The sequence below is a fragment of the Clarias gariepinus genome, chromosome 3 (assembly GCF_024256425.1).
Source record: "Clarias gariepinus isolate MV-2021 ecotype Netherlands chromosome 3, CGAR_prim_01v2, whole genome shotgun sequence".
Taxonomy (NCBI): domain Eukaryota; kingdom Metazoa; phylum Chordata; class Actinopteri; order Siluriformes; family Clariidae; genus Clarias; species Clarias gariepinus.
Genome location: NC_071102.1, coordinates 46,664,262 through 46,678,016, shown reverse-complemented (window position 1 = coordinate 46,678,016; position 13,755 = coordinate 46,664,262). Strand labels below are relative to the sequence as shown.

The 13,755-nt window shown below is 40.7% G+C and overlaps 2 protein-coding genes across 4 annotated transcripts; one reads left to right on the top strand and one right to left on the bottom strand.

Annotated features, from left to right (window-relative positions):
* Positions 1–1,436: 1,436 nt before the first annotated feature.
* Positions 1,437–5,477, top strand: si:ch211-246m6.4 (transcription factor 15). The gene is made up of 2 exons (XM_053492889.1): positions 1,437–2,078; positions 4,563–5,477. The coding sequence occupies exons 1-2, from the start codon at positions 1,512–1,514 to the stop codon at positions 4,590–4,592; spliced, it is 597 nt and encodes a 198-aa protein (XP_053348864.1). The 5' UTR covers positions 1,437–1,511; the 3' UTR covers positions 4,593–5,477.
* Positions 5,478–6,949: 1,472 nt separating this feature from the next.
* bzw1a (basic leucine zipper and W2 domains 1a) lies at positions 6,950–13,253 on the bottom strand. Of its 3 annotated transcripts, none has more exons than XM_053492885.1 (12): positions 13,132–13,253; positions 11,775–11,847; positions 11,522–11,698; positions 11,315–11,409; positions 10,798–10,863; positions 9,820–9,955; positions 9,249–9,358; positions 8,528–8,698; positions 8,297–8,443; positions 8,029–8,167; positions 7,681–7,803; positions 6,950–7,544 (listed from the first exon to the last, which is right to left on the bottom strand). In XM_053492885.1, the coding sequence occupies exons 2-12, from the start codon at positions 11,836–11,838 to the stop codon at positions 7,513–7,515; spliced, it is 1,260 nt and encodes a 419-aa protein (XP_053348860.1). In that variant the 5' UTR covers positions 11,839–11,847; positions 13,132–13,253; the 3' UTR covers positions 6,950–7,512. The 3 variants fall into 3 exon arrangements, with proteins under 3 accessions (XP_053348860.1, XP_053348862.1, XP_053348863.1); XM_053492887.1 differs by having other exon boundaries at positions 13,167–13,249; XM_053492888.1 differs by lacking the exons at positions 11,775–11,847; positions 13,132–13,253 and having other exon boundaries at positions 11,404–11,409; positions 11,522–11,566.
* Between the last annotated feature and the right edge of the window lie 502 nt (positions 13,254–13,755).

The following is a 13,755-nucleotide window of genomic DNA, read 5'->3' as shown; positions in this document are numbered from 1 at the left end:
ACAAACCTTAAACAGACATTAGTGAGATGTCGGACTGGGCCTGTGGATTGTTTTTAAAACGCTGTCCTACGTCAGGGGATTTACAGAAAGATCTATAATCACAGAATTTGACATTGTAGACATTGTAGACTGTAAAAAAAAAAGAAGCTGCAAAAAAAAAAAAAAACGTTTAGTAACAAGTTGCACAGCTGTCTTAAGTTTACTTACTTTTAGAGAATTTGCTGGATAAACAAAGTATTTCACCTTGCTGTTTAGTTAACACAACGTGTACCCGGTTCAAAATCATAAGTTGACTCAACTTGTAATTCAAATACTTCGCTTGTTGGCTCGATTAATTATATTTAATAAGAACTTAAACCAACTTTTCATCTACTCAAAAAGGTAAGTTGTCTCTCATTGTAGCCCACTGATGTCATTTGTTCAAGTGATTGTTTTTCTATAAAAACAAGTTGGCCTAACAATATCCCAACAATTAAAACACACAAACATTACTTTAAAAAATATATGCATTCTCCCTAAACTGGTCAAAATGAAAACAGTGATCTTCTATTTTGTTTAAAGGTCAATAGAAAACCTGGAGAACACCAGATGCTTATCAGTATCTGCTGATTCGTTTGTATTACAACATCATAACCATTTTTAAAACTAGCAACAACAAAAAAAGCAGTTTTTGTTTCAGACACTCTATGGCAACGAGAGATTGTTTCTCAGCATGTGAATCTGAGGGAAGTGTGTCTCTCCAAGTCCAATAGAAATGGTTTGGCTTCATAGTTGTCCGTCTGGTCCTTTTGAAATTCAATGTTCAGAGCACAGACCTGACCGAACATCACTCCTAAAGCTCCTGTATGCCACCCAGACCATCAAGGCCTACAGTCACCTCCAACACCACAGCAACTTCATCAGCTTGTTCAGCTCCTCCTGTAGCTCCACAATGCCTGCACACGATTGCATCTCAGTGAAGGTAAACTTCTGCCTCAATCTGAGTGTTTTTAGTGTTACCTGTTGTCTCAATGAACACCACAGTATTAACTGATTAAATTTAGTTTTTACAGTGTATGGATTATTGAATTGAAAAAGAAAATGTTACCTTTTTAAAAAATATATATATAGCACAAAAATCTATATTTAAAATGTACGAATTATGATATAAAGACTGGTGTGGTTGTTTGTTCATTCAGACAGTAAAATGATGTATTTAATCTACATTATGAATATTATGGGATGTAAAATAAAACTGTGTAATGATCAGCATGATGAGGTTCATCAGATTCCACTCTGTCAGCCTCACACACTCGGACCTGATCTGATCTGATCTGAGGTTCAACCAGCGGGCGCTCTAAATGCCTGGGCACGACCCTGACACACACACACACACACACACACACACACACACCTGGTGGTTACCAGACTCCCAGAATGGAGTGGTTATGCCAGCTATGGCAGGCGCGAGCGGCGCGGCACCGGATCCTCGTGCTATTTTCACCGCGCGTTAGAGCGGCAGCAGCAGCGGGATGGGCAGGCACGAGCTCCAGCCGGGCACCGCGGGCACGAGCGGCTCCGCTCCTCCTCCTCCTCCTCTCTGCGCCATGAAGTCTACCGCGAGCGAGCGCGCGGGTTTCCTTTCCTCGGACCCCTCGGACCCGGACAGCGGCAGCGCGAGCGACACGGACACGGAGGGCGCGGGCGGGCGCGCGCGGGGGGTCTCGGTGACCGGGCGTGGTGGCGGTGGGGTGGGCGGCGGCGGCAGCAGGGGGGGTCTCCGGCTGGTGGGGGTCAGCAAACAGCGGCAGGCGGCGAACGCGCGCGAGCGGGACCGCACTCACAGCGTGAACACGGCGTTCAGTGCGCTGCGCACGCTCATCCCCACCGAGCCCGCGGACCGGAAGCTGTCCAAGATCGAGACCCTGCGCCTCGCCTCCAGCTACATCGCGCACCTCGACAACGTCCTGCTGCTCGCGGACACCGGGGGAGACGGGGCGCCGTGCACGCGCCACAGAGACACGCTCGGGAACGGAGCCGGCGGCGGGAGCGCGCTCAGACCCATCTGTACCTTCTGCCTCGGAAACCAGAGGAGAATGGTGTGTGTGTGTGTGTGTGTGTGTGTGTGAAATTATATGTTTATAGATTAAATAATAGTGAAGGGAATCAGCGGTCGAACCTCGGTGCGATATGATCACGTGGTTTTTGGACCATGTGTCTCTGTTAAAGTTGCGATGTTTATAAATATACAGATGTGATTTTACATTTTCATCTGATTTTGTTACAAATTTAAAGCCTTAAAAAAGTTTAATGAGTCATTTAATGTGTCCCGTTATTATAAAATTACTTTTCTCACCTAAAACTGAAGCACAAATACAAGAGTTTAACATGTAACTATTTAAAAATCAAACTAACTGGTGGAGACTGGTGTGAATGTGTGTAATGAGTTTGTTTGAGACTAATTCAATCAGAGAGTCTGGGAGCCATTAAATTTGGAGGCTTTAAACTTAATGTAATGCATTAAAAATGCGTTTCTGTTGTGTCGCTTGGAAGCTCGAGACAGCATGGCAGAGGAGTCTCCTCACTGATCAGTCGACCGGTTCGTCTCTATCATAGATGTAAAAAACAGTGAATGAGGTGTGTGTGTGTGTGTGTGTTCTTCCCCTTAACTTTCTACCCCTACAGAAGTGTTCCTGTTATTAGTATGTTTATTTCTGAGTGTAGATGTGTTTCTGATTATATTCTAACCTTAATACTAAACTAAAACTCCATGTATCTTCTCTCTCATGAGTTGTATGAGTGTAAACTGGTGTTTGGGTTGCCAGGTTTGTAGTAAATGTGGACTTGCTGCCTCACAGAGTTTCGTGTTTCTCGCTTCGTAGCTTAGACACACCTGTCCTGAGAGCTGATGTGTGGAGTCAGGTGCGTTAGAGCAAAGTCACCATCCTAATGCCATCCATGGTGACCTCCGGGCAGCAGATAAACAGCAGAATAAAAATAAATCTGGATGAAACAGATTGTATATGCCATGGGTTGCATATTTTAGACATTTACATATTTGTCCTGTAGCCAGATAAACGGAGGAGGAGTTTATGGATATCAGGGTGGAGCAAGTAGCTGATCAAGGCTTCAGGAATACAGAGAGTAGAAGATGGTTAGCTTGTGATTTGGCAAAAGCTTGCGAGCTTCAGGATAAAGAATTTAATTAGAGTTCTAATACTTACAATCCATATGGCAGAAGTAGAAACTTGTGTGTCTCAGGATGGACTAACCAGGAGCTTGTGAGTCTCGGGAGGGGGGGGGGGTGTCTCAGAATTAGCTAACAAGATAATGTTGCTTCAAGGATGTCAGGAAATGGACTTTGTTTGTCTGATTATGAACTCATCATCAGGAGCTTATGAGCCTCAGAATGAAAAAACAAAACAGCAGTTTAAAGACTTCAGGATGAAAGGTGGAGGACCCAGCAATCCACAGGTAGAAACTTGTGGATCTCAGGATGGACTAAACATGAGGTAGAGTGATACAGGATATCAGGAGAAAAACTTCAGCCTCAAGTGCATGTGGCCGGAGAAGGAGCTTGTAAGACTTATGATGGAAAAAAACAGGATCTTAGGCCTTTATAATGAATATATTGAGAGCTCAAGGCTTTAAGATGAAATGTGGAGAAACCTGAGCACCCCAGACATCTCTGGGTGAACAAGCAGAGAGTTTAATGGACACATTTAGATGCATGTAGTTCTCATGATAAAATAACCAGGAGTTTAATGTTTAAAGATGGAAAAACCAAGGCCTTGGAGGCTTTAGGATAAAAAATGGAGGAGATTGTGCACTTCCGATGGTAGGAGAAGAAACTAGGTCTCAGGATAGACTACCCAGGACTTGGTGTGCTCTGACTTGACCCTGGGCGCTGCATTTTTGGACCATGTGGAGTTTAGTAATTGGAATGTTGCCTTCCAGGATCCTAATTAAGAAGTTACTAGAAGAAGTTCCTGAACTAACTCCGCAGCATGGGATATGGACTGTATGTTCCTTTTATCATGGCAATGTTTCAGAAATGTTATGGGAGGATGAGACAGGAGGCAGCGTCAGGCTGAGTGGGAGAAAGTCACCGGACATCTAGTGTTAAACGTCGCTAATACAACCTGCTAACTCAGTGATCAGGTCTAACATGTATTTATAACCGAGTATCTTTTGCATGGCTGTGAAAACGAATGTTGAGCTTCTGAATAATTTCTCTTTAATAACAGATGCAAATAAAACAACATTGGACCCAAGACCGAGCCCAGGGGGGCGCCATGGTTTACAAGGTTTAGCGCAAATAACGTCCAATTTACACTTCCTTCCTAGTGTTACACCTGTCAGGTTACTGTAGATCTAAAACACATATACATACAAGTTTTTAAAGAGTATTTTGGTCTGTAGTGATGAAAGATGCACCACAAAGCTGGTTTGTGCAACTAACAAAGCAAATACTACAAAGCTTTTAGAAAGCTGATGATGATTCTGTGAAGGCACCGCTAAAATAATATCTACATGTACATACATATTGTTTTTTTAATGTATAAGTTGTGTGTGTTTTTCAGATGCGAACCGGTGAGAATCCAGGTGTGTGAGAATCCTCGGGCTGCGCGAGCAGCTCCATGTTTACATGTAAAGACTTTCTCTTCACCTCGTACGGACAGAACTCAAAGCCTTGTTGTATATTTTCTTTCTAAAACTTTAAACCTGACGATGGAAGCAGGAAGAAAAATCCCATGATGAGATGCACTTTTCACCCCTGCGTTTACAGACGTGTGTGTGTTTGCCCTTGTGTTTATTGGTGAATGTAACCTGAGCTGTGTGTGTAAAAGCAGCACCTGGCAGGAGGTTATTTCAGAAGCATGGACGAGCCTCTCCTTAAAAAACACCACCACGTGTGTGTGTGTGTGTGTATGTCCCTTATGTGTCACATGACAGTAACCCAAACCCGTGTGTGCTGCAGCGGTTGCTGTCAGTAGGCTATAATGATTCAGGGGTTGCCATATTAGATGGTTTTACACTGTATGTATTCAAGCACACAAACAACCTGTCCTAAATGTTTGTCTGTGATCCGAAACACAGTGGAACGACATTGTGGGTTATACACACCAAAAATGATAATGGATAATCACAGTTTTAACCTTGACCTTTTGACCTCTGTCCTAAGTTTGTACTATATAACCCTACATGATTATAACTTAAGGTTAGTTTTTTAGAACTCTCACAAATCATCAGGATGTTTACTTTCACACTGCACATATTGTTTGTTTTCGCACGTAATCTGTAATTTTTTTTCTTTTGTTTGCAGAAAAGTGTGAACACAGATCACTACTATGAGTCGTTTGCACTTTATGTATAGAAATGTGTGTATGTTGTGATGGCCTACCTCTAACAAGCTCAGCAGGGAGAGTGTTAAAACCTCAACATACTTGAACTTGTCCTTTGCACACAAGCATCAGAAAGCTGCTAGTATGAACTAATGTGGATTTTTTTTGTACAATAAAATCTTTTTTTTTTGTCTCTACTCTGTAATCATTTAAAAATTTAGCTAAAGAAAATAACGCTAAATAAACATTAGCTACAAAGCAGGAAGGACTGCATGTTATAGGGTACAGTGACTTATACTGTTCGATTTTACATTAGAGTGAAAAAGATCGGAGTGCCGATACATTTAGAGCATCACAAATAAAAGATCTAATCAAATTAAATAATCCGTCTTTCAAACACATCAACTGTGCAATAAAATGCCATTTTGTTTTCTTTGATGTAATAGTTACAACTTCACTGTCTATACTGCTTTATACTGTATACAGGCACCTGGGGGCAGAGCCTATTCCAGGTGACTCAAGGCTGGGCAAATTTGTTAATACCAATTATAATCTGCATGTTTTATGACTGTGGGAGGAAACTGGAGTACCCGGAGGAAACCCACCAGCACGGGGAGAACATGCAAAGTTCATGCACACACCCAGACCCCAGGGTTGGATCATTATAACCTGTTAACAGATCTGAACACACCACACATGCTAAAACAAGCATAAATAAAAATATAAATGAATTTAAATCAAGCTAAGACCATTTAAAACACATAAAAGCATGTTATGGCACCACACACAAAGTGCTACATAATTAATCACTTACAAAAATTCTGATTGGTCAGAAGGTAAACAACTCTCCATAACAGTGCAGTTATATTAATATACCTACCATGGCAACCGGCTGAATTTAAAAAGTTAAACTTTTTTTGGTGAGATGATTGAACATTAAGGAGTCTGCAGTGATTATACTTCAACACTTCAGGGACCTTAGAGATTACAAACATCTGTATTTTTGTCTTTGAAGAGAGGCTGGTAAGGGGACAAGTGTTTATAGCCGCTATAACAAGAAACAGGAACCTTTTTAAATGGTTTTGCTGGGCAATTTATTTAACCTCCTATTAAATATACTGCTTTGGTATATTTCAGGGTGATAGCAACTCCAGCCTGTTGTATTTTAAATTAATCATGAACTTTAACAACTTTATAATGACCGCTTTTTTTTTTATTTTTTAAAGAGGACAATCTTCAAACCTTGGGCTGTTGTATAAATACAGACCTGTGATGCTCAGTCAGGTACTTGCACTTAATTAAAGCAATTCTAAAACTGCAGGTCTGTTCTGTTCAAAAGTACATGTTGACTTAACAGCACCACGTGGCTGTAGTGTGACCTGGCTTAATCTTGGGGTCCTCATGTAACTTTACAGCAAGATAAATTATTTTAAAGGTGAACAGTAACCTCTGAGTAACAATCCCTAATGTTCCTGTTTGTACAGAAGAATCACAGCTCTAGAACGACCCTGTGTTTGGAGAAATGTTTAGTCAAAATATGGTTATGCGACTTTGACATGGCACTTGATTGTTTTTTTTTTTTTTGCAACTGTTAAGTCAAAAAAAAAAAAAAAAAGAGGCATAAGTTAATTTCTTATTTTTATTTCTTTAAAAAAAAGGTCCAGAGGATTAAAGAAATCTGCAAAAAATCAAAAGTGGAGATAAAGTCACATTTGTTTTTTTCTGTTTGCAAAGAACAACTAGGAGACTAGTTGTCGCAGCTAGTCATGATTCTAATAGAGGGTCAGGGCTTTAACCGGAACATCTTTCTCTCATCGGTCCAATCCGCCGTCATGATGTGAGCAACTCGCAGATTCCAACATTTAAGAGATGGCAAAGAATAAAGTGAGTGCATGGGGAGGGGTAAAATTTTAATCTTGCGATTTAATTTTACAAAAAGAAGATGGCTTCCATAGTCATGATCTGTGTTTAAAGTGTAAACCTTAAGACTAGATACAAAAACAAAATCTGTTAAAATTAACCATTACAAAGCCCTTAAACAACGTCTAAAGTGTTATGGTTGGAGAGCGTGTGAATGGGGGGGGAAAAAAAAAAAAAAAAAAAAAGTGGTGGAGGTGGGCAAAGAAACTCCGTAAGACGAGCACTTTTGTAACAAAAACATTCTGCGAGTGGCATCGGCTGAAGCGCCTCAGTCTCCCTCTTCCTCGTCAGACTCAGACTCTGAAACACAAACAAGTCATTTTTAAGTGCTGGCTGAGGCAGGGTTTAAAATAAAAAAAATATATATATAAATAAATTCTGCAAGCCTGAGTTTCCTTTTTTGGGGGGAAAATAAAAATTCAAACAGGCGCTTTACCTTCTTCTGCGTTCTTCAGCCACTCCACAAACTTCTTCATCTGCTCCAGGAAGACGCTCTTGCCCTTGGCCAAGTGCCCTTCGGTGTACCACTTTAGAATGGCTTCCTCACTCAAAACATCAGCTACAAAAAAAAAAAAAAAAAACACTGAAAATGCCACTTAAAATCAACTCAGAAACCTGATTCTATCTCGGATTAGTGTGAAGTGTGTGTATAGCATAAAACACTGGGTTTCATGGTAATTATTCGGTATGAGGAAAAAAAAAAAAAAAAAAAAAAGAACAAACTAGACCCATTGACCGCAAAGTGCTCAGGTCACCTGACTCACTTCCTGACTGAAGCACGCACCTTTGTAGAGCAGCACCACGATCTTCTGGAAGGCCTTCATGAAGTGGATGTTGTCGTAGCAGTACTCCTGGATCTTTAGGAGCAGCGTGAGTTCAGACAGGCCCTGCGTCGTGAACGCTTTCAGCAGCGGGCTGTATTGCTGTGTCAGCGAGAAAAAAAAATAAATAAAAACACCCGAGTCAGGGATCAGGCATTTCTATTGAAACAGACTTGAATTAATCAGGCTTTGAAGGAACAGGTCGTTATAAACCTGTGATGCGTCTCACACCTTCAAGTGTTTGATGGCTTGCTCGGTGACGAGCTCCTCCTTCTTGTTCCACTCTACGGAGCTCATGACGCTCGTCCACACGATGCCAATCATAGTCTGCTCAGAGATGCTGGTCTTCTTCATCTCCTCACGTACATAACCAATCATCTGCAGCATGAAAGCGTTAATATATGACCAACAAGCCCACACACAGCCTTCTTACAACAAGATGGAGTGTGATGAATCACTCACGTCTTTGAGGGTCTCTCCACGCGCCATCTGCTCCTGCAGCTCTTTCTGAAGCTCTTTGCGAGCACCGATGGACTGCTGATTGCGAGCAAAATCAGAGAGCTCCTTTAGCCCGGCGTCTGTGAAATATTTTGAGAAGTGCTCGCAGCTCCGTTTGTTGGCAGGAAAGAGTTCCTGGGGTAATTAAAAACAAAATCATTTAATTTAGACTTCCAAGTATTCACCACCTCAATTATATACAAAAATGTAATAAAACCTAGAATGATTAAGTTACCCAGTATAATAATTTAGCTCGTCGCAATTGTACGTGTCAGGGTGTATCGGTCTAACAGTGTCAATACACTGATGACATCACAACATTAATAAGCTTGTTGACTGAAGGTTGCCTCTGAAGTGAACATTTTTCTTTCCTGCCAATATTCCATTCCAGGCCAATATTTGGAAGTAATGCACAAACCATACAAAGTGAACTCAAGTGAACTTCAATAGCATGTCTAGAAGATGCAAAATGCAGTTTATAGTTCTTGCAGTAGCTGTGGTATGCATTTGCAAAGCACTGTTTTAGACTGCTTAATGTTTGTAAGCCTCAATTCTGAATCAAAAACCAACTAAATCTAGATTAAATCAAATCTAATTAAAAAGGCAATGATCCATCTTAAAAATAAAATCTGCTGGAATAATGAGTACAGCACTATAACACTTAGCAGTGTGGCTGAGACTTTACCATCAGTCTGTTGTCCATGCCGACTTTGCGCAGACTGCCGGCGACCGAGTTGATGTCCTTCTCGTTGATCCAGGATTTAAACAGTTTGACGGCGAAGGCAGCGGACACACCTGCAGTCAAAGCATTAGTCTATTACTCCAATAACAATCAAGTCCCCAGGAGGGGCAGTAATTTAATCACAAGATGAAATGTTTAGTTATCTTATTTGTACCATCACATGTAAATCTTCAAAAACTTGATATCACTCAGCATTAGGGAAGGGAGTCATCACAAATCTTGATGAAATACATCATGATACTCAGACGCCGAATCGATCTGTATTGCAACTTTAAGTATCATGATTCTCAATTACCCCAATTCAGAATTTGGTAAAAGAGCAAACCTCACAGGATTCTGCGCAGTTTGCGATGTGTAAATAGTTTATATAATAGGAAATGCAACAATTGTTACCTCAAATGCAAACGTAAAAATTTAAATTGATAAAAATAAAGTCAGTGTGGCGATACACGACTTGCCACACCAAAGAATCAACACTGAATTCAATTCCACAAGCTGTGATAATCCACCTCACCTTCTTTAACCAGGTTCTCATTGAAGAGGCTGTTCAGGATGGATGCTGAAATGTTCCCATTGGCCAGCAGGATGCCTGTCAGCATGGCCAGTTTGTTGCGCTCAGACTCCGTGAAGCCTTTTAAAAACAGCAGCAGCTACGAGACATGAGTGGGAAGAGTTAGGGAGTGTAACGCACAAAGGCTTCTCTTTCTGCACCATGTGATCTTCAGAAGTGTTAGAGGAAGGCTGCTAATTCAACGCTCATGCACCGCAATTTTCTACTCTGGCACAATAATGTTGGTCGGAGTAAAAAGTATTCTGACATCTTATTCCTAACTTGTCGCGCCAAACTCTAGTCCAGAAGATGGCGGTAATGCATTGACTGCTAAAACCCAAAAAGAACAAGCAACACTCTTGTATCTTGTTTAGAGCAGTTATGTGCAAAAGATGTTAAGTAAGTAGTCTATTTTCTGCCAAAAATTTTTTATAAACTGACCACGTAATTATTTCGGAGGTTTATATACAACTATGAATCAATTCTGGACAAAAACGTACCTGATTAAACAAAATCCCCTAAAACTTTCTATACCTAATTTATATTATGTCCACCAGTATGTACCTAGCCTTATGCTCCTCACACCAAATAGAGCTCTGGGTCAAGGCTTAAGCGGAACAGGTAAGTCAGACGTGACTTTGAAGCAATAACCAGGCAAACTTTAATGTTGTTTAACATGATGTAACGTTAGCAAAAGTGTGTTCTTGCTGAAAGTGACTGGTTTTGGCACCAGCATCTGGTAAGTAAGGGCCCCATCATTGTCCAGAAGTGGGTGGGACCGAAGCTGACCCATCATGACATAATGTCAATAAAAGAAAGAGGGGGGGGGGGGGGAATCCCCCATTATATACAGAGACTTTTGGGACAAACAAGGTCTTAGACACGTTTAACATGTGCACAAAAGATGCTGGAAAACATTAACCTCTCCCCATTAACTCTCACCTTCTTGATCTCCTCCTCAAACCCCTTCTCCAGGTACTTGTACCGCCTGATCAGCTTGTTAAAAACCTACAGAGACACCGTGAAAAACAGCAGGCAGACATTAAAACAAACAAACATCGCTGTGAAAATTACATTACTCATCAGAAATGAAACCACCACTAGGCAAATAACACCATTCGGAGAACAAGTTGCACAATATCTGTTTTGACTTTCACCTCCATGGCACAAAACTTGCACAAAATATGTGATTAGACAGATTTATCAGTGTGCACGCGTGTGAAGGGTACAACTAATAGTAGAGTGTTCCTTTTAAGTCACCTGCTAAAACACCCATTATTTTACCACCGTGTTGCAAGATCTAAGTGTTAATGGAAAGCAAACACATTTTCCTTCTTATTCTGCAACGATCATGTCAATGATCACAATTTAAAAAATAAATAAAATGACATCATACATTACTTATTTACCATCAGCAGGTCACAACACCTAATGATGAGGTTTTAGAACAAATGATTACCTGAGCATAAGCTTGCATTGTCTCCAGGTCTTCATTTGCAGTGAAGAGACAGTACTCAGTACGGGTCATGTCATCAGAAAGGGTTCCACCTGGGGCTACAACACACAAGGGAAATTGTACTCTAATTAAAAACACATTTATTATTAGCTTGGTGCAAAAAATAAGAAAAGGAGACAAATTCGTTGTTAAGAAACCAAGGCTCATTACCCAGCATTCCACCGGCCACCAGGATGTCGAAGAGTGTCTCTGCATACCGGCGGTAGTCGAGCTTAGCGCCAGAGGCATCGAGGAACTTCGCAACTGCGTCCAAATCAGTGCCAGTTTGGTTCAAGCCTTGCACAATACTTTCTTGAAACTGAGTAGGGTCAAATCTCTCCTTTTCATCTATTGAGAAACAAACAAAATCAAAACCCTCACACTCAACATAACAATAAAACAGCACCTCACAACAAGCACTTACCTCTTTTCCGTGTTTTAAAACGCTGGCCGGTTAGCGTTGGCTTTTGCTGCTTTTGATTATTCATAAAAGACACCTAGTGGGAAAAGAAGAAACAAGACAGATATTAGAGATCTGGGGACACTACACAATTTCTAGGAAAAAAAAATAAAAATCTAAATTAGATAACATTTTATCTAAACCATGACAAACACTTTAAATTATACCGAATGATTAGCAATAAAGATATGGCTCAATTTATGTTTAGGCGGATAAAGAGGATTATGTGCATTTTCATTACTTTCTATGGGAAAACGCGTTTCACAATACGTAACTTGTCCGTAAGTAACCTTATACCGAGGTTCCGCTGCATGTTTGCGTTAGAGACGTTAAAAACAGTGCAGTCTCCGTGTCAGCCTTCAGGTGGCGCTCTAAACCATTCAATCATTTGCAGGCATTGTTTAAATTTATAACGGGAAAAAAACTACCGAACCAGAATATTTATAAAAAATAAATAATAATAAAAAAAAAAGAATCATCACCTGGGTAAAATAAATGAATGATACTTCCCGAACCTGGATATCATTATAGTTTCTTACGCGGTCTTATGTGATTCTCACATCCAATTAAACAAGGTCGTAAATGAGACAATTCCCACAAAATAGAAAAATACTGTGAGATGTTTTATCGATATTGTACTTTACCAACTCGCTAGTTTCTTCGAAAGCGTTTTTTAAACACATATCGGTCCTCGCAGTGATAAACAACAACAAGCACACTAGTAATGTGTACAGGAAACGGCAGCCATTTTGAACAAACCACTTCCGCAAAGTGAGACGCTACATCGTTATGGAGGTTTAAAGTAATCCGTTTGGGCTTCCCATCGCTCATTTACAGCAGGATGCAACAAAATGTGAGCGATCAAACCCTACATTTTACGTGTGTTAAACACACGCGGAACAAAAAAAAAGGGATTAAAAATGTTTTCTGCCGCTAGATTGCGAAAGCGCATGCGCAGTAGGCGCATCCCGGAGCCACATTAGGACGCGTTGTAACAATGCTCTACCTTAAGTGAGCTCGCGCGCGCGGCCTAGACCCGGCTGTGTGCGAGACTGAGACTGACATTCACACACACTAACGATTTAAATACACAAATATACCAGACATTAAAACATCCTGTATTAGCTCAGCTTCTTAAATAAATTCTGACTGACAAATAATAGATAAGGAGTTTCTTCACCAAAGCTAGTCAGCTAACAAGCTAGCAACAGGCAAAGCGAACGCCTCAACCCTGACAGCCATTATTGTAAAAAAAAAATATATATATACATATCCGCCATCTTATAGCGACCGGACAAGTGGTTACCTCAGATAAACCTACCTGAAAGTGTCTGTGAAACACAGAGTGAGACTCACCGAAATGAATTCTAATAAAAACGGGCTTTTGAACCACGAACAAAGCGATACAGTGCTGTCCCGAGCCCTACCAACAAAATCCCCTCCGAGCAATCGAGAACGGAGTGCGCATGCGCGGACGGCATAAAGCATGCGGACGAGTCCATAATAAGGACTAGCGAGGGGGATCACGCTGTATTTAAACATTTAAATGTTCACTTACGTACATCCGAAATGATTAAACTATTATTTAAATATGTTGCCCGTGAAAACCCACCGGTAGGTTAAATTTAATGCGAATAAATTTATGTCATAGCATTTTTATACGTTCTTTAAAACAGCGCTCCCCCTTAATGTAACACGGTGGACTCTTCCGCTGTAATCACGCCTGTGTGGGGAGACCTTCTCTGATTCCTCAGTAATGGAGTCAGGGCTTTACTCCTTCACTTCTAGTGCAAAGTTTCCCTAAAATTATTGTTATATTTTGTATATTTTTAAAGATACCAACATCCGTAATGCAATTAATCAGCTAATATTATAACAAACATTTATTATTTATTTGTAAGGAAACTTGAGCAAAAGTAAATAATTCCCTTTTTTGTCAAATAAT